The sequence below is a fragment of the Struthio camelus genome, chromosome 1 (genome assembly GCF_040807025.1).
Source record: "Struthio camelus isolate bStrCam1 chromosome 1, bStrCam1.hap1, whole genome shotgun sequence".
In the NCBI taxonomy this organism is placed as follows: Eukaryota; Metazoa; Chordata; class Aves; order Struthioniformes; family Struthionidae; genus Struthio; species Struthio camelus.
Window position 1 is genome coordinate 16,475,674 of NC_090942.1, and position 18,926 is coordinate 16,494,599.

General features: G+C 45.7%; 1 protein-coding gene across 2 annotated transcripts in view; it reads right to left on the bottom strand.

The window, feature by feature from the left end:
- LAMB1 (laminin subunit beta 1) overlaps positions 1–18,926 on the bottom strand; it is a 45,802-nt gene that overhangs the window by 363 nt on the left and 26,513 nt on the right. For both annotated transcript variants that reach the window (XM_068930617.1, XM_068930627.1), the window contains exons 24-32: positions 10,377–10,746; positions 8,737–8,921; positions 7,225–7,466; positions 5,116–5,319; positions 4,588–4,732; positions 3,635–3,842; positions 3,283–3,424; positions 2,297–2,473; positions 904–1,063 (exon numbers count right to left, since the gene is read on the bottom strand). In XM_068930617.1, coding sequence (XP_068786718.1) covers positions 904–1,063; positions 2,297–2,473; positions 3,283–3,424; positions 3,635–3,842; positions 4,588–4,732; positions 5,116–5,319; positions 7,225–7,466; positions 8,737–8,921; positions 10,377–10,746 — 1,833 coding nt within the window. The remainder of the gene's footprint in view (positions 1–903; positions 1,064–2,296; positions 2,474–3,282; positions 3,425–3,634; positions 3,843–4,587; positions 4,733–5,115; positions 5,320–7,224; positions 7,467–8,736; positions 8,922–10,376; positions 10,747–18,926) is intronic.

Below are 18,926 nucleotides of genomic sequence, written 5' to 3' on the forward strand. Positions count from 1 at the left end.
AGGAGTGTTTTAATGTACTGGAATGTAAAACAATTATTGTTATGGATAAAATACCATTCAGATTTCCTTCAATGTGGAAGAGAATGCGACTAGAAAAGTAATGCAAAGCCTTTGCATTTTTGGCACCTTTTTGTTTGCTTAATAATGAGACATAAAGCAAGAAGGCAGTAATTTTCCATAAGTGGGAATCCAAAAGTATTTTTTCATTTATGTTGAAAATAATTGCCATTATGCTCTATGGTAGCTTTTACTGAACACTGAAAGGTTTTGGCTTCTTACAGTCAAGACTAATGCGTGAGTCACTATAACTGCAAGAGCGGCTAAGGGGAAGAATGGGTTCCTGGCCTGGCCAAAACAGAAGGAAAACTTAGCTTCCTCCCTGGCGCCTAAGAGCAGGTTGCACCCTCCTGTTTCAATGTACTTTATTGGCAATTATAAGTAAGTGTTCAATTCAAATGTAAACTGGAAGTGACAGCCTATCATAATTACCTTTTAACTGCTTTCCAGGACGGGGTGGGGTTAGGGGAGTATTTGGATGAGAGATCTTCTGGGTAGGCTGTCAAGAGGTTGACTGCTTTTAATGTTGCTGAATGGGTTGGCCTGGTCGTAAAGCATGGTGGTTTTGTTCTGGCTAATCCTTCCTTGTTGCGATTCTTTGTTGAGTAGGGATAGCTGCCATACCAGAAGTTTGTGTGTCTCACTGTAGGTTTTAGCTTTCTTTTCAAGTCTTTGATTTGAAAGACTATGCTGCATCCATAAGAATAGGCAGGCAGATCAAACCTCACTGACAAGTAACTTCTGTTTTTTCTTTTTTTTCCCCCCTGCCTGCTGAGTAGTTGGTTTAGCAGCATGATATTGCTTCATATTCTAAGAGGATGACTTCTCTCCTCAGAACTGACTTACCTTTGAGCAGCTGGAGTTTGCTGTTTGCTTGAGCCAACAGTGCTTTAGCTTCATCTTGCAACATGTCAGCTTTCCTCCTAGCATCAGCTGATTCTTCTGTCTTTTTGGCAATGAGATCTTCCACAGTTTTATACTTGGTGTTCAGCTCGTTGTTGAGGACCTGTTGTTCCGGGTTCAAGCACAAGATGGAGCCATTTAAAAGACTATGCAAGGGGAGCTCACCTTTCCACTGTCCAACTTTATTAATCCAGATAAGGACAAGAGTAGGGACTGTTAGCACGCTTAACTAAAGTGGAAACAGTGTAGTGGTATTTCCTACTTAATATTCAAGACTTTAATAGTTGTGACCAAGACTCAGAGTTGCCCTTTTGCAGATTTGTGACTGATCTGCAGCTTTAATACCAACGCTTGTGAAGGATATACAGGATTCAACTGTACAGTTCTGCTAATTCTGCTAACTAATGGGAAGCCATAGGCCCCTCATACAGCTGGAAAGCTGCTTGTAACGGAAAGCAATGGGCATTGCTTCTGGCTGAATGCTCTGCTTTAGGGAGGAATACCCTTGTTGCCCTGTCAGTAACAAGAGAACAGCTGCCTGTGTTGGAGAAGACACCAGGTTGGCTTCTCAGCTGTGGTTTTCTCTACAAGGCTAAGGTGACCCAACTGAATTCAGCAAATAAGCAGGTTCACAAGCTGCAGCACTACTGCAAGTCTCTTCTGTTTACTTGACAGCCACCTGAAATACTTCACAATGTTTGCAAATAATTGATTGGATGGATAAAATGTTTCTCCTGGCAGAAAACTGCTCTTGAGACTGCTGGCTTAACTATAGGCAACAGATTGGAGCAAGGAAACTCATTAACAACACAACTGACAAGTCTGTCAAAGGAACAGACCGTTCTTTTGGTATTAAGAAGATGAATAGCAGAAACTGGGAGAGATAGATACCATACAGTCTTAGAGTTTTTCATCCTCTTTGATACTTAAAAATGACTCTGGCTTTAGATGGAGCTAAGGAGTTTACTTGTCACTTAATTCACCTTAAGTCCTTTATGGAAGGGGGAAAAAAAAACCTGATTCTCCTGTAGCAGATAGTAAAGCTGTGGGAAAGAAACAATAACAGACTGGCAGTGTGACAGCAAGATATATTTCCTGCTACTATTTTAGAACCTGACAACTTCCTAATACTTCTTTCTCCATATAGTTGGTAGCAGACCAAGTAAAAATCTTTTAAGTGCACCAAGTTTTTTTTTCTTTTTTTTCCCCCTCCCCTCGCCCCTGCTACTTCACTAATATATGAACTGGATCAAACATATTCACTGATGTACCCCTAGCCAAACCTGGGCTGTGCCTATTGTTGGTTTTTCCTTAGCATCTTTCCCAAATTTCTCACCTTTTTAACTTCTTCAGCATTTTGCTTTGCAATACCAATTGTGTCTTCTATATTGTCCACGTTCTCTGAATTTGTAGCAGCCTTTTGCTTAAGATCTTCAACACTCTTCTCTAGCTTAAACAGGCGTAAGGTAGCGTTGTTCAGTGTTTCTTCGGATGCTGCATTTTCAGATTCAATCTAACCAAGAAGATGGACAACAGTTAAACTTTCAAAAAGACTGTAGATACAATACTATGCTTTCTGGGTAGGCCCTGATCAACTAATCAGTTCAGGTCTGTACATCTGTGATAAAAAGCAGTGTTTTATTTGTTACAAATGGCTAATTGCAGTCAGGATAAAAGAGCCCACTGCTTAAAGATAAGATGGGGCTGCAAAGAGCATTAAGGAACTGCCTTAAAAATGACTTGATTATATTACACAGAGGTAAGAGTTGCCTAATCAGCAGACAGAACTTCAGACGTTTGGCTCTATCATGTAATAATGAGCTTGTGAGGATGCTTATCTTCCAAGCTGGCCAGATTTCATGGGTATAGCACTATGGTGTCCTTAGGACTAGGAACATCTGTTGAAGTCTGAAAATATATTATCTGACAATACTACAGCAATTTTTAATGATATCATGGTGCAGTGGTGGATGACATGGACAGCACGGCTCCTTGAAGACACCAATATATTAATGCGATGTGGTTGATAAGTATGACTTTCTGGGGATCCTGGCACATCTGCCACATTAGAGGGCTACGATCTTGCTCATTTCACTTCAGTGGTGCAGGATACGGGATGAGAAAAGCCTTTTCTCTAAGAGCAAATGAGCCCCTAGCATCTGACTTGCTAACTTAAAAAAGCTTATGTGAAGGCAAGAATGGTCTGACGTGCAGGCTTTGATCTGTGGTTCTTCAAAGCCTTCCCTAGACAAGTTTACACCAGTTTAAGTTTCAGACTTTGTGCTGTTTTTATAGCTTAATAAATACCCTGTAAGGACTCACTGAGGTCAGCAGGTCTTGAGTTCCTTTAATATCTTCATCAGCTTGTTTGATGGCTTTTTCAGCTGCATTTTGAGCTTTTTCAGCTTCTTCCAGTGCTGCTTTCACCATGTCTGCAGTGACTTTAACATCTGTTGCACCTTTGCTGTGAAGCAAAAAGAGGCAAACACTAAAAATGCATTCATTTTGGCACTGGAAAAAGAACTAGTTGTACATTAGAAGGCCATTTTTGCCCTTTAACTTACCCCAACAGAGATTCTCCACTAAAGTCAGCATTTTCTGACAGAATGAAATTGAATCTCATTCAAGCTGTTGGTGACTGAAAACACAGCTAACACAGACTAAGGTTGCATACCTTGCTTTCTTGGCTTCTTCCAACAGCATTTCTGCTCTGGCAATGTCCCCAGCACTCTGCTGCAGAATGACCTCGACATCAGAAAGACTTTCTACACGCTCACGAATATCTTCTGTCAGAGCATGTAGCTGCTGGGGAGTGCTTGGCATCTCCATGTTCAGCACTTCATTAGCCACTGCCTCAATGCTGTCCAGGTCAGCGCTGTCTTCTAGCGGAACGACACAAAGGACAAAGATGTGAATGAAAGCTTCGTGAAGGCTGCTCTCAAGTCTCAGTACTCGAGTGCTTGTCTGGCTGCTTCTTAAAATAATGGAAGACCTTCCTCCCCAGGACTTGCAGAAAATAGAGGTGTTGTTAAAACTGTTTTTTTAGGGTGAACGTCCCTCTAAGGACAGGCCCAGCAGAAGCGTAGGCCCTGGCATACAGTTGAAGATCTTCGTGATTAGCCACAGCATGCTGGGGCTGTGGGGAGGAGACAACAGCCTGCAGGAAACTAAGCCAGCAGCTGCACATACATAAATGTATTTGTGCTAACAGTATCCTCAGCCTTGCACAAACAGGGAAGGACTGGGCTTGCCATGCAACAACTCACTAGTGAGCAAGGCCCTCATTTAACCTTTACCTACCTACCTACTGAGAGAGAAACGTGGAGCTTCTAACTAACTTTCCTTCCCTTTAATAGTACTTTATCTTTCTAGCCAGAGCTTAGGAACTGACTTGGCAAGCTAGCAAAGTACAACAGTCTCGGCTGAAATTAGCAGAATAATACTTTGCAGTTTGGCCACGCTTTCCCATTGTCTTGGTTTTCTCTGGTTTCAAGATTTCATCATACACACTAAGTCTGTCTGAAAAGGGGAACTATTGTGTTGCACCTTGGAGAAGGAGTCAAGAATACCGGCAGGGTTTTCATAAATGTAGACTTAAAACAAGTAATTTAAGTGTAAGGTTTTTACGCATTAGGAAGTCTCTGATCTGTTTAATGAGGTTTCTCAGATCTTCATTGCTTCTGTCCACTTGTTCTTTTGTAGCGTTGGTTTTGAGCAGAACTTCTTGTGCGTTTTGTTTTGCTTCATCTGCTCGCTGTTTCGCCTCGGAAACCTGGAGTGTAAAAACAGAGGGCTTGACTGCATATTTGCTTATGCTTTAAGGCCTGTTTTACAACAAAAATTCGGAGTCAGAAGTAGTAGTAATGAGAAATGTTTTTTCCTCATAAAACTTGCAGAACACTTTTAAAAGCTGGCCGCGAGCCACCACACCAATGTTAGTTTAAACAACTCAGGCTAATGTTTAGAGTTATGCATGAAACTTCACTTTAACAAGCTCATTTTCCGAGGAGCTTTAAAAGTATAATGAAGTTACACAACTGAAAAGAAACATTTTGAAGTAAGCCAGGCACATACTTTGTCAATTGGTGTCTAAACTTGTGTTGCAGCTAAAATAATCTATTTTTTTAATATCTAACAACTGATTTGGCATATTACCATTTTGGAGAGCTGCTCAACTTCTGCTAAGGCACTGAGGATGTCTCTGTCAAAATCCATGGCTTTCTGCCAGGCGTTGTGCGCTACAGTCACCAGCCCGTCACAGCCAGGTCCTCCACACTTCTTCTGTCCCTCGGCTGTTCGGCAGTTCAACCCGCCACACTCGGATTCGGCACACGACACTCCCGAGGGAGCTCCGCAGGTCTGCGGCGGACAAAAGGAGACAAGGGCAGAAGTTGCAGCTTGTTTCCATGGCTGGGCTGCAGGGGGATGGAGTAGGGAGCTGCAGCAGAGCTGCCAGCAGAAGGTGGTCCACGTCACAGCAGCCTTCATCTTCCTTCTGCCACCCCCTCCCACCACCTCCCCTTAGCCGGGCATTACAAATAGCCAGGTCTTTGACGCTGAAGTAGCTGGAGGGTATGAGGGAAGTCTTGTCTAGCCTTCGCTGTCTTGTGTTTTCCTGAACGTGGTCTTCACTGAAAAAAAAAATCTGCCTCCAAGCTTTGTTTGCAAACACAAGGGATAGAGTAGTAGCATCTTCCACCTAGAAAGCAAGCTTCCCTCTGCTGCGGAAAAAAAGGGGTGGGCCCAAGCAGCTATTTTATCAATAGTACCTTTTACTTTGCTCCAATACCCTAAAAATAAATAAACTAAGAAGCTGAAACACATTTACCAAGGAAAGTTTAAAAAAAAAAAAAAAAAAAGTTCCCCTTTCAAACTGTCCACTGTCCTTTCCCCAAATGTTTGTTCTGATTTGGTCTTACCAAAACACTTTTAAAAAAAAAAAAATTTATGAATTGCTGTCACAGGATGAGCTCTCTCAGAAAAGCTGTTTTGATTGTGGGCTTTTGTACTCCTTTTTCACTCCTTGGTCAATTGTTTAGACTATGAAATAGTTTCAGCCAGATGGAAAATTGGAAAGTTCCCTGTTCCTGCGCAGAGCCTTTCCCTGCCTCCCCATGCCAAGCGAGAGTCGCTAACTGCTGTCTTTTGCGGCCAAGAAGCTCTCTGGGGAAACCTAGGGGTTGGGCCAAGTTTGCTGCTGCTTGTGAAGTGTAAATGATTCCCTCTTACCTGCTTGGCATGCAGCTCGGCAGTAGCTAGAAAGCAAAAATTTTTTTTTTTTCTTTTTTGGTGCCCCACAATTACACCTCCAAGCAACGCAGTGTTTACAGCCCTGATAAACATCTAACAAAGATTTTTCAGTCCTCAAGAACGTGCTCAGCAGGAATGTAGGGGAAGGGAAACTAAACAAAAAGCTGCCTTTTCCACAGGAAAGAAAGGAGGGGCAGGGAAGCCAGGATGGATCACTGCCGTGCCACAGGACAGGGACACAGGGACACGTCACTATTTGAAGACCTGGCCTCTTACTGCCTGAGGAGTTCATGTGAGCACTTCTGCTGCCAAACCAGCAAGCAGGGCTGCTCTCCGAAAGCAGCTGGCTACTGTCAAAGAGAAACAAGGGAGAAAGCCGCCCTGGTGGTATTTACAGCCCAGCAGGCAGCTTCAGCAGCCAGTCTGTTCTCTTGACTCTGCTCCCTGTAGGCACTGCCTTGGCTCAAGCGCAGGAGCGGGTGCGTGGAGATGCCTGGGCATGTGGCTGCTCTCTGCATGCAGGAGCGCTTCCCAGCTGACCATCACACAGGCACAGCGGCTGCCCTGCAAAGCCACAAAAGTCCCTTCCCTAGGAAGGGCCTAGTGAAAGCAAGCACAGGAGCGGAGGCCAAGCTAAGAGGTAGACCCTCACTCCAGCAGGCTTGATGAACTTCTGTGCTTGAGCGCTCTGTCCATGCCAAAGGGATTTGTGTTAGAGCAAGGACGATGAAATGATGGGGTGCTCCAATGGGTGTGGGGAGGAGCAGGCAGGAGGAGACCAATGTGAAGGGCTGATGCTTCAAAGCCAGCAGGTCTCTCAATGCCCATAGATTAAGCAGCCCCGTTCAAGCTCACAAAATGCTCTATAACCCAAGAAACATGCCTTTTTCATGAACAAACTGCATATCTCGCACTGTCCAGCTTCTCTAAACAGTTTGCCCCTGCCTGTCATTCTGTCACAATCCGACGTTAGTTTTGCTGCAAGTTTTATCCCAACCAATCTTAGCCACATACCTTCTCAGCCGCTTCGGAGAGATCCAGGCTTTGCAGCTTGCCTGCCAGTTCGTCGAGCAGGCGCGACTGCTCCTCCTGTTTCGCCTTGAACTGGGCCTCCTTCTCGTTGATTAAGTCTTCCACCTCCTGGCGTGTTTGCGCTGACACTTCCACCACGCTGTCGGGGTGAACGGTGGAGGCATTGACCCGGTCTTCTGCCTCCAGGGACATCTGGAAGTACTTGGTGATACTGTCCAAGGCTCCTGCAGAAATCAGACTGAGCAGCTCAGCAGTTGGGTCAGTAACGCCAAGTAATTTATATTATGGAGGTTGCTGGATGACACATCTGGGTTAGCCTATTCTTTTATCTATCTGAATGCCAAGCTAAATGAAACGCTTGCCTTTGCATTTGTACTCAGTGCTATTGCAGGGATGACAGAGTTCAGCCTATCATGAGGAAAAAAAAAAATCCTTTTTTTTTTTTTTTTTAAACTTGGCTGAGAGTATGTGAAGTTTGCTGAAATTTAAAGTTTTAATTTCTCTAGCCTAGTTATTTAATTCTGCTTGCCTTGAGGGGAAAAAAAGAGAAGATCCAACCCTACAGGTTTTCAGGGAACAGCCTATTGCCTTAGGATTCACTTCTCTACTTAGCTCTTGTTGCTTGCCCTGGGATGTCTTGCTTATGGAGTCACTGCTTGGAAACTGGTGAGAGCTCTCCCAAAAAACAACTGCTCGATGAAAGACACTGATTTATGAAAGCTGCACTGTTAACTGGACAAGTCCCAGGGAGGCCCTGGGCTGCCACGCTCTGTACCGCGGGGCAGCTTCTCTCTGCAGACTGCCACAAGTCAGGGACTCCCTCGTTTCTGCATCCCGGTTGCCTCGCTCTGGGAAATCCCACATGCACTGGAAACAAACTCAGACTTCCTGCAAAGCAGGAAGTTTTTTGTTTTTTTTTTAAAAAAAAGCCTTTGTTTCAAGTTGGAACAAAGTCAGTTTTCAAAATTTCCCAAGACTTTGGTAACGTTCTTCTATCTCCAGCAAATTTCCATTCTGCGACTGAGGTTTGGCAGTTGAATGTGCCAATGGGCAGGCGAGACTCGAGTTCCTCTGAAGAACCGGGCCCTTACGGTGTGCTCTTAGTCGTAAAGACTTGGGTGTTTCTTCAAACAGAAACAGCAGTTTAACGAAATGGGGAGAGAGAGCAAAACGTGCAGGTATATCATGGGATCTGTTGCCCTTTCAGCTGTTGTGCCTGGTCTACAATGTACTAATGAAGAGGCTTTCAGGTAACTCTGCGCACCAAGAACTTGAGCCAGCTTTGCAACGCGCGGAGGGACAGAGAAGGCGTGAGGGAGCAGGACAAAACTCCTGCTGCATCAGCAACTCGGCTGACACAGAGAAAGGAGCTGCCCCCCTAGGGTCACGAGTTTCACTACAAGTTAGAAGATTAACCTGGTATTTAAAACCACATACAGGTTCAATCCTTGGCGGCCCCGCTGGTTGGTGCCCCTCCTCGCCACACTTACTTACCCCGCACATCAGAGATCTTGATGAACTCCAGCTGTTCTGCGAGCTCCTTCACCACCCGCTCTAGGCTTTTGGCATCAGTCTCCAGCGCGCTCAGGTCAGTGTCCGTGCTGTTGCTTTTCAGGCCTAGTGCTGAAAGGCTTTCTTCTAAGTCTGCTATCTTAACTGTAACATCTGCTGTCAGCTTTCTGTAAAACAGAGGGGACAGGACTTAAAAGGGGGAGGGTTGTTGGCCTCAATGCTTTACTTCAGTGAAGCGCGGTGGTTCGAGCTGTGCCCTGCTTCTCCCACGGCACGACCTGTCCGCCCTGGATGGAGCTGTAAATGATTTGTAACAACAGGCCTACCTAGAATACTGGTTTTGTTTCCTTTATCACACACAACTACTTTTTAATCTACAGCACATTTATAAACTCAAAGCACCCAATTGCTCAGAAAACAGCTGCTTTGTGTAAGATTAACTGGAGGCAGATTCCAGAGCACTGCTGTAATGCTCTTGTATCATGGCAACTGCGCAGGTCAGAGGTGACTACTATGATCCATACATAATTTGCTTCCCATCCCACACAGCTACAAATGCAGTTTTGATTACTACAAACTCATGGGACAGATTTGAACTTCAGGAAAGGGGGGAAGAAAAAAAAAAAAAAAGGCCTCGGTTTTAACACAATGAATTCTTTTAACCCGTCTGCAAGCGGCCCTCCTCACCAGCCGCTCCTCTAGGGCTACGCAGAAAAACTGCCTGCTCTCAGCGTTCAACATCGCCTTAGTAAACCACAGAGCCGGTTTTAGTTCCTGGGATAACCCTAAAAGGAAAGGCAAATATATCCTTCAAGTCAGCACCGCTGCAGAGTCGAATTGGGCACAGGAAGTTATTCCCAGGGTGATCCCAGCAAACCCAAACTGTTTCCTCATTCTGAAAGAATCAGGCAGTTTTTAATCTCTAAGGTTGATTTACATCTCCCTCATTCGTTAGCTCAAGAGCCTGTTCCTTTCCCGCAGTCCTGCGAAGCCCAACGCTTCCTTCTGCTATACAGCTCGAGAGGAGCAAGAGCAGCTACTTAAAACACATCTGCGTATACATGTTAGGGAAAAGCAGCTCTTCAGCTGCTCTGACCGTCCTCGGCACAGAGCCCAAAGGCCAGAGCGACCCACAGCTCAGTCTAGAGGGGGGAGTTGTAGGGCAGAAGCGTATCTCTAATTGAGACATTTGTGCTTTAACCCTCTCCTCTTTGCTTTGTGCACCCTGTTCAACACTGCGCAAGCAAGCTCTAGCAGCTGCACGCGCGGCTAGAAAGCATCCGTGATGCGACCTGATGTTAAACCGCCCGGCTCTCCAAAAGCACAAGCTACCTTCTTTTGCAGGCTTATTTTTAAAATAAAACACAAGGCAACGGTCACTGTTACGAAACCAGCGCTTCCCCCCTGCTCAGCATGGAGGAAGCAGCCCGTGTTTCTACCCCAAAGGCCGCGCTTGGAAACCCAGGAATTTAATCTCTCCCCTCGTCACGTAACACAGCAGTGTTTGTCCTTCGCCCCGGGGGAGCACGAGGCGTAGCGCGAGCTCTCCACCCGAGCCCGGGCACTGGGATTTCCCGTCCTTGCTGAGCTAGACTTAGCCACGTGACTGCAACCGTACTCACTCTGCTTCCTCAAAGAGGGTGCCGATGTTTTTTAGGGGCTCGGCGGCCGGGTTTTGAGCAATGATGATTTTAATTTCACTGAGTTTCTCCTCCAGGGTGTTGAGCGTCTGCTGGTACGGGCCGGTGACACCGGTGATTTTCAGGGCGTTAGCCCTGTCCAGGAACTGCTGGGTCCTGTTGGCCAGTTCGCCGATGACCACGTCCCAGAGGGCGAAGCACTGGTGGCACGGCGCGCAGTCGGGGAAGAAGCCGGAGTAGCCCCGGCTGCACTTGTCGCAGCGCGGCCCTTCCACCCCCTCGTTGCAGACGCACTGCCCCGTGGCGCGGTCGCACTGCGGCGTCTGGATGCCTCGAGGGTTGCAGTCGCAGGCTGCAAGGAGAAAAAGGGGGAAAGAAACCCCGTAAGGCCTAAGGAGGAGCAAATGATGGCGAAGGTGGCAGGGAGAAAAGAAAAAACAACGCTGTAGTAATTAAGGGGTGAAAGGAATATAGAAGTGGTCTGCGTGCAGATGACAATCAGCTCATTATGGACGTGTCTGCTGGGACTGGGAGAACGGAGTGCAAAGGGGCACAGAGATGAGGAAATAAATCTAGGGAGACAGGGAGTGCCTGGTTTGCACGTCTCAGAAAAAGATGCGATACTGGAGCACGGCTGGCCAGCTCTTCCAGTGGTCGCATGTCAGTTTGATAGGACCTGGAGGCAAAGATCCCAGTTTTGCTGCTATTTTGAAGCATAAGTAAGTGGAGTAAGGCTTTCCAGCCTGCGAAAGAAATGACAAACAGGCACACAGCAGAGAGCTTTAAAAAAGCAAAATATGGGTGAAATGGAAAAGGTTAAAAAGGAAGAAACCTATACTGCATTCTCCAGCACAGAACTGGGGGCAAAGGAGGAATCCGGCAGGTGCTGGATTAAGAAAGAAACAGCCCCCTGCCCTCCGCACAGAAGGCAAGGTAAAAGGAAGCAGCGGCAGCAGCAGATCCCGGACACCGCGGCTGCTAACAGCTCATGCACCTTCAAAGACACGCATGACAATTTTATGGACTAAGAGCCCTTGCGAGAGCTTCGGCGCAGAGGTAGGGCGGCTCGGGAAGCGCCCGGGTCACGGAAGCGGGGGAAATCGCGATGGGGAGCTGCGTGCGGGGCTGCCCGTACCCGCTCGTGGCATGGGAGCCCCCAGCCGCCCGCCTCGCACCGTGGCCCCATGTCCCGGCTGGCGCGCGTGTAGCAGCGGGGTCCCGGGCTGACGTTTTGGGTACGCAGAGCAGGTGAAAAATGCAGGCAGTGACAAGCAGAAGAGAAAGAAAGAAGCAAAACAAAGAAGAGTGGTAACAGGCAACCTCGTCTCGAGCAGTGAGGGGAAAGGTGGGTGCCTCCTCCGACACGGGTGCTAAAGACCAAGAGCGGCTACACACACGGCTCGTCACGGTCAGCCAGAGTGCAGCTCATTAACAGGTTTTTGTAGATCTTCTCAGGAGATAGTACTCACGCCTTCCTGAAGTGGACTTTTATTCTTATTTTATTTTTGCAACTATCAACACCTGCCTCTTTTTAAATGCTAGTCAGGTAGGACTCAGCAACTTCAGGCGGCTTGCCAAACTGGAGCAGTAAGGTTTGGACGACAGCCTTTTCTAACAAGCTTTTAGAAGAAATAGGCGTTTATTTGGCACTAACCCGCTATGAAGAGAAGTTACTCATTAGCGTACTTACGCGCTGTCATTTTTGAAAGCACAGTCACACTTTGCACGCAGTAATAACACTGTCAGGAGAAGCCGTTTCCACCTGACCTCTCCTCCTCCCTAATTACACAGGCAGGAGAAGCAGAGGAAATCACCAACCTGCAAAGCTTTTAGTAAAGGGATAGCAGCAGAGAACAAAAAGAGGCCTTGCAAACAAAAAAAAAGATGCCCCTTGACACAGGGGGGTCATCTACCTACCATCACAGCAAAACAGACGCCAAACCAGGAAAAGGACCGATATGTGATTAAAGCCTTCACTTACACATCAATTTACCAGGCACCCTTGAAAGCTGTTAACACAAATGAATGGTCCAAAATGGTCTGTAAATCAATGCAGACACTGCAAGCATGTTGGGAAGGACCATGCGCGCATGCCCTCCTGAAAAAGGGCAAAACACAAAGCAGTTCTCAAGACTGCGTATTGTTGGCTTCAATGTCTTCAGCTAAAAAAATTACTCAAAGAGCCTCAGAGGAACAAACTGCTCCTCGCTCCTCAGCGAAATGACTTTCTTGTGTAACAAGAGCATGATAGGCAAGAGACAAAAATAACTGCTGCTGCCTGCACAATTGAGCAAAATGGTCCTTTGTTCTTTGAATTACACTCTGAGACAAGAGATTGTTTTTACTTTACATCAAAAGTGCCTAAGTAGTCAACTTGCCATGGGATATGCTCCCTGCAGGCAAACTGTCAAGTTCCTGTTTGAAGGAGGTCAGTTAGCCCTTCTGTCAACTACTAAGGCCCTCGGTATAATGACAAATTGTCCAAATTCCACTGCATAGAAAGGGGGTAAATGGTATGTGGTTTTCTCGAAGATCCCAAGATCTGATCAGGTTACACCGATCTGATCAGGTTACACCGATACAAGGATACTTGCCGATACTTGCCGCTGGCAAATCAGATCACTGTATTTACTTGCAGATTTAAAAAGCTTAAAGTGAAAAAAAAACCCTTCTGGTAATTCTACTCCTGAATACCTGCGAGCTGAGGGAAGGCAGATGAGGGGGCTTCGCTAGCATTCACATGATAATGTGGATTCCAAAATCTCCAGAGCCAGAAAACGCTGGGGATGGGGAGAAGGGAATTTAAGTACTAACTCATTTGCAAAGTCAAAATCCAAACTCCGCAGTTGCCTGCAGGGAGAGGGAAAATAACAAAGAAGTAATTTATTCTAAATACAGCGCAGCAGTTGGAAGAATCATCAGATTTCTAGAATTCCATCAAATTTCCAAACTGAGCTTTGTAGGACTCACGAGAAAATTCTGCAAGGCGGAGAGAAAAATTGTTATGGGTTATTCCTCCGTTTTAGGATTCTCTATCAAGCACAGAGGTAGGGAGTGCTGGCTCTGCAACAGTTCAACAGCGTGACTCCAACATACATAAATTAGCTTTCAAATGTGTTGGTTTCACAACTGTTCACAGGACTGCACACCATCTCCCAAACCAAAAGGTAAAACTGAAGATAATTTTATCTCTATTTTTAAGTAAAATCTCCCCGTTCAAAGGAAAAGAAAAAGTCTTCTCCAGGACTGGAATAAGACAAAATAGAAGACTTTATTTTGTTCCCATTTTGAAAATTTGGGAGGTATTTCTATAGGTCTGTGGTCTGGTCTCTCTAGCAACAGCCCACAGACAATTCCTTACCGTGACACTGACTCAAGCATTTCTGAAATCCTCAAAAAGCACCACTGCTCCTCTCACAGCTCACATTCTGTGAACAAACCCCTCATCTTATAAATATGACTTTTGCATGCCAGTTTTTGATTACTTTTTTCTTCTTTTTTAGAAGTTTACATGACCTTAGCCAAGCTCTTCCTGCCACAGTTTAACCATCTATGTTCCTTGCTGGGAAATCAGCCTCTGAGTCCCTACCAGATGCTGCAGTTCCATTTCTGGACACCACGTTAATAATGAAACTGAGGCAGCCAGAAACCCATAGCAAGCCCTCTTCTGCCGACCAATGTTGCATGAGACAGGATGTCCACCACATCCCGGACCTCTAGCAGAGGGGCGATACCTGTGCTCTGCTTGCCCCCAGCAGCCTATTTCACACCCCAGCATGGAGCAAGTCCTAGAGCCTTACAGGGAGCACGTCCTGGTGGGGTTGAAACCCTTTACTGACTTCAACTGCAGCCAATTACCAGGAGGACGTAAGCAAGCCTGGACAAAACCCACATAAGCTCCCTAGGTACTGAGGAGCACATTGGCATCCCTGCAATTTCAGGGCACAGACGCTTGCAACGAACACAGCAGCGCCTCCTTCTAAGGGGACAAAAGCCCTGGTCACAGTGGGAGGCTCAATGTGAAAGGAGAGGAGGACCTTCTAGCTGGTACAGGCTGTAAAGGGTTCTCAGAGGATTAGCAAATAGCTTCCGAAGAATAATCACATGCTGAGCCACACCTCTGATGGTGGATGCACCTCCATCAAAAGGATTTATGTGACATTTAATAAACGGGCACATGAAAACATGAGGCTTCCTGATTCACGTGACCTGCTCAAAACAGCACTAATGCTGTGCCAGAACGGCCCAGCACACCATGCTCAAAGCATCAAAACCAAAACCACTTCTAGTCACAACGGAGCTTTTGCCCCTCCAGCACCTCCTTCAAGGGGCAACGAGCCCCACAACAAGGTCAAGGTTGACGTCCAACTACTCCCATGGCCATCACGTTAGTCAAGTCTCATGCCTTTTAGCATTAATGACGCCACCTGCTATGGCCGTTTTGTTTCTGAGGTACTCAGACATGCTAAAGGAAACACATCTTATCGTCTTCAGATCATAGCTTGGCTCTGGAGGTTTCAGCTCTAACCAGCGCATTCATAAATCTGAAGTAACACTTGAATATCTGTAGCTATATCACATCTAATCTTAGCATATGCCTGGTCATATAATTTTCCCCAAGAGGAACAAGAAACAGGCAGGCACATCTAGGGATGCAGAAGTATCGCAGATCATTACCCAGTTGCTAGCAGTGGCTTTATACATCACTGAGCAGAACTGTAATAGGGAAAAATACATACAATCCTGTAAGCTCCTTTTAAACACCATCCCTGTGCTTATGTGTCTGGAAATTGAGAAAAGTGGTTTGTTCTGCACCACAAAACCGCACAGATGCTGAGTTTACTATGAGGGATTTAGATGCCCGAACCGGTTTGGGTTAGAAACGGCCTTCGAGATAAACAGCTGATTATTCTCCTTTCATATAGAAAGGTGGAAGAAGGCCGCGACACAGAACGACAAGTCAAGGCAGAGCAGGTCGCTCGCTTTGAAGATGAATGTTAGACAGGGATCAAATCTGTGCCTGGGCAGGCAGAGGAGGAAACTCAAGTACCTCCCCATGGAAAATAAAAAAGTGAAGGGCAAAAAGTCTTCTTTTGAAATTACTGGCCAAAAATTTGAGGGTTTTCAATGGGGCATTTTCCAACTTACACAATCAGCTACTGTTTTGAAATGTCAGTCTGGAACTGAGTGTATTGTTTTCTTTAACTCAGTGTTTAATTCAATCTGACATTCTTCTGTCATATACTCCGAGGTAAATGAAATCACATTTTTGATAGGAAAATTTTCTAACCAAAAAGTTTAGATAAGACCTGCTAATTAGCAACTTGTGACTATAAAAGATAGTTTGTAGTATCATTTATTCACAAATGCATGCGCACCCATGCACAGTATCTATGGGTAATTTTGACACCGCCTTCATCACTGCATTTTGCTTTTAGCAAATTCTTTCCTGATCTCAAAGATTAAAAGTAACACCCACGTGTGTTTACTGAATTTACCCCAGTAGACACCTAAGGGAAAAAAAACCCCAAAGAAGCAAGCAACAGCCCTGAGTGGTTTGCTTCAAGCTTACAAAGATGCATACACAGCTTGCTTTCACTTACTCTGACTTTGGTACCCTTCCCACTGCTTGCAAATACTTAAATATCACTTCCATTTTTTAAACTACTACGATTTTTATATGTGGCATACTGTTAAGTTTAAGGTAAGGTGTGTCACTCTGGTTGATACTACAGCTGAGATGATCTAACAGATACTGTAAAGGGCTGTACAGTAACAGTCACATCCTTTAATGCCATATCGCAGGAGGCTAGCTACAAGTGTCATATATGATCCTCCACCAAACAGAACGGAAATTATTTTTGCAGAAATGTTTTTTTTACTGCTTGAAGTTGGGGAAGGAGAGCATCAAGCATTTTACCCCCTCCACAGGCAAGTAACAATGGGTTTGTTCAAACACAATTTCCTGGCATCATTTCCTGGTGGTAGTGAGCCATGATGATGATAAAACCATTCAGCAATTTGTAAGGTTGAAAGTTTTGCAGCGTTAGCAAATTTCTTCTGAATAATCAGCTATTGATTCAAATTACACTGTAAGCATAACGCTAACTCCTCAGCATTAGGATTTTCAGTATGAGTGTTAAGATAAGATGCCAGCTAAGATTTAAGAGAGTTAACGCATTTTAACGTGCTAGCGGACCTTGCCAAAAGGGCAATTTTCTGGAAACAGCCAATACAGACCACAATATTTTAAGAGCACTCATCAATTAAAATTAAGAAACTCAAGTGCAAAATATACTACTTTTAACATAGAATTTGCCTGGCTTATTCTAGACACTTATGGCGTGTCTAAAGGAGATGAAACATCTGCTGATCTTTCTCTCTTTTTTTCTCTCCCACCACCTATAAAAGGAGCCTACATGACTAGCTTAGGACTCAGATGTCCAAATTAGGACAATGAAGCCTATTCTTCACTAACAACAGGATAATTTCCAGTGAGCAAGTATTTCAGCACCACCAAACAGCTGCTCAACAAAGACTTAAAACTGAGAAAAGCACCTTTCTGCCACTGTCTACAACTAGTACTCAATAAAAACTTCATCTTTTCGTCTTAGTTCAACTAAATTTTATTTCTATAGGGCTTGATGTTCAAGTCCTGCACGGAAAAATACTGATGTTTGCTTCATGTAAAGGAAGAGGACAGAGTAATACAGCCTAGCTTTCAGTCTCACACCGTCTCTTTTACTAACTGTGACCTATTCTGATGGTTCCTTTTATTAAAATAAGGATAGTCACCATCTCCTTTATATCCTATGACTCACATATACCTCTGAAATACCATAGTAGGCAAGTGCATTGTTCGCGCTGCATCTGCAGCGCCACTACATCTCACAGACTTCTTGGGAACTTGGGAGACTTCTGTTAGAAACGTGCTCTGCCAGCTGAGATCAGAGTACAGCTCGGCATGCCGAGTCCTGCACCCTGGCTGCCAGGCTTTGGAAAAGCTCCAGGAGAACGGCTGGGAAACTTGACTTGGATGAAACTTGTAAAGCTATTATTTTCTCCTTTAGCACGGAGTTTTGTGCACATGCACACGTTCACACGCATGCTTGTCCAGAGCTGCATGTAGCTCCCAGATTACACAACAGCCAGAAGTCTCCCAGACCTGACACTCACGCAGACCACGCTCCCAGCAGATCCATAGCTTAGCTCCTGCTCAACGTAGCCCTCACCAGGACCTGGTGGACGAGGCCTGCAAGAGACAGGCCAGGCCAGGCCTTCTCCCTTCTCTGCTTCTCTTGCTCTGTTTTTAGGCATAATATGAAGTTAAATGAGTACTTATTGTACTTTTTGAAAACATGGTTAGCAGTCTCCAAGATCCTACAGACTTGGGTGCTCGCCGTGATGTGTTCTCAGGTATTTCTGCTCACACAAGCCCCCGCTTTGTGCCGGGTGCATGAGGATGCCCCTGCGCAGTGCGATGCTAACACACCGCACCGAGAAAGTGATGCTCAGGGATGGACTGCCAGTTCACGGGCATGCAGGCCATGCCTTGCAAAGAAGCTGTTGCTCACCAGCAGTGTCCCCAGTCTGCGCTGCCTATAAATAGACAGGTTTGTTAAGAAGTGATGAATTAGGTCCCTCTCTGAAGCCATTTCCAGGCAAGTACCCAGAAGCAGAGAATTCAGAAATCACTAGTTTTGAAAGTCTCAACCTCCAACTGTTTTTTCCTTTTTTTTTTTTTTTTTTAAGCTAATTACAAAATTTGAAAGGGTATCCATCACAGCGATACAGGCAGTACAGAATCTCTCCTGCTTTCTCAGCAGGACTTCGCATCTATCCGTGGCAGCAGGCTGAAGACCTGTGAAGAGGTCAGACATGAGCATCCCTTGACTGCTGGACCACGCAACCTTCAACCTTCTGCACTGACCAGTGGAGGATCCTGGGCCCAGCATCCACATCTCACTACAGATTAGCGCTAGCAACGGGGACTGCTCATCAAATACTCATCCGGTTCAGAGTTCTCTCACAATTCCCAGTCCAGATCAGTTTGTATTTTCTTCACAAACGTGGTAGACACTGTGGCTTTTTTGGCTTTTGGGGCTAGTGTGAGAGTGCTATTCGGAGCAGGTCCCACGTCCAGGGGCGTTCTGTGTCCCCCAGCAGAGCGGGGGCCTGCCTTCACTGAGCAGAGGCTAATCTTCATGACAAATCCCCTTTTGTCTCAGTTCCAGCTTAATCTTGGCCACTTGCCATATTGAACCTGTGCACCATAGGCATTGCTCTGCGACTCCTTAAACAGCAGTTTTCCAATTAGCTCTGCATGCCGCTTATCACAGAAAAATGCTTGCTTCCTGCGCAGAGCTGGGAACCCAAGTTATATTTATGCTGGTCTGAAGATCGCTCTTCCATCAGTCAGGGAATAAACTAGGGCTGAGATGAAGAGCTTTCTCCCCCTCAGAGGCTGCCAAGGCAGGACTGGCGAGGGCCAAGGAAGGAATTCTCCCGCCAGGCCCAGCGGAGGTTCCCGCA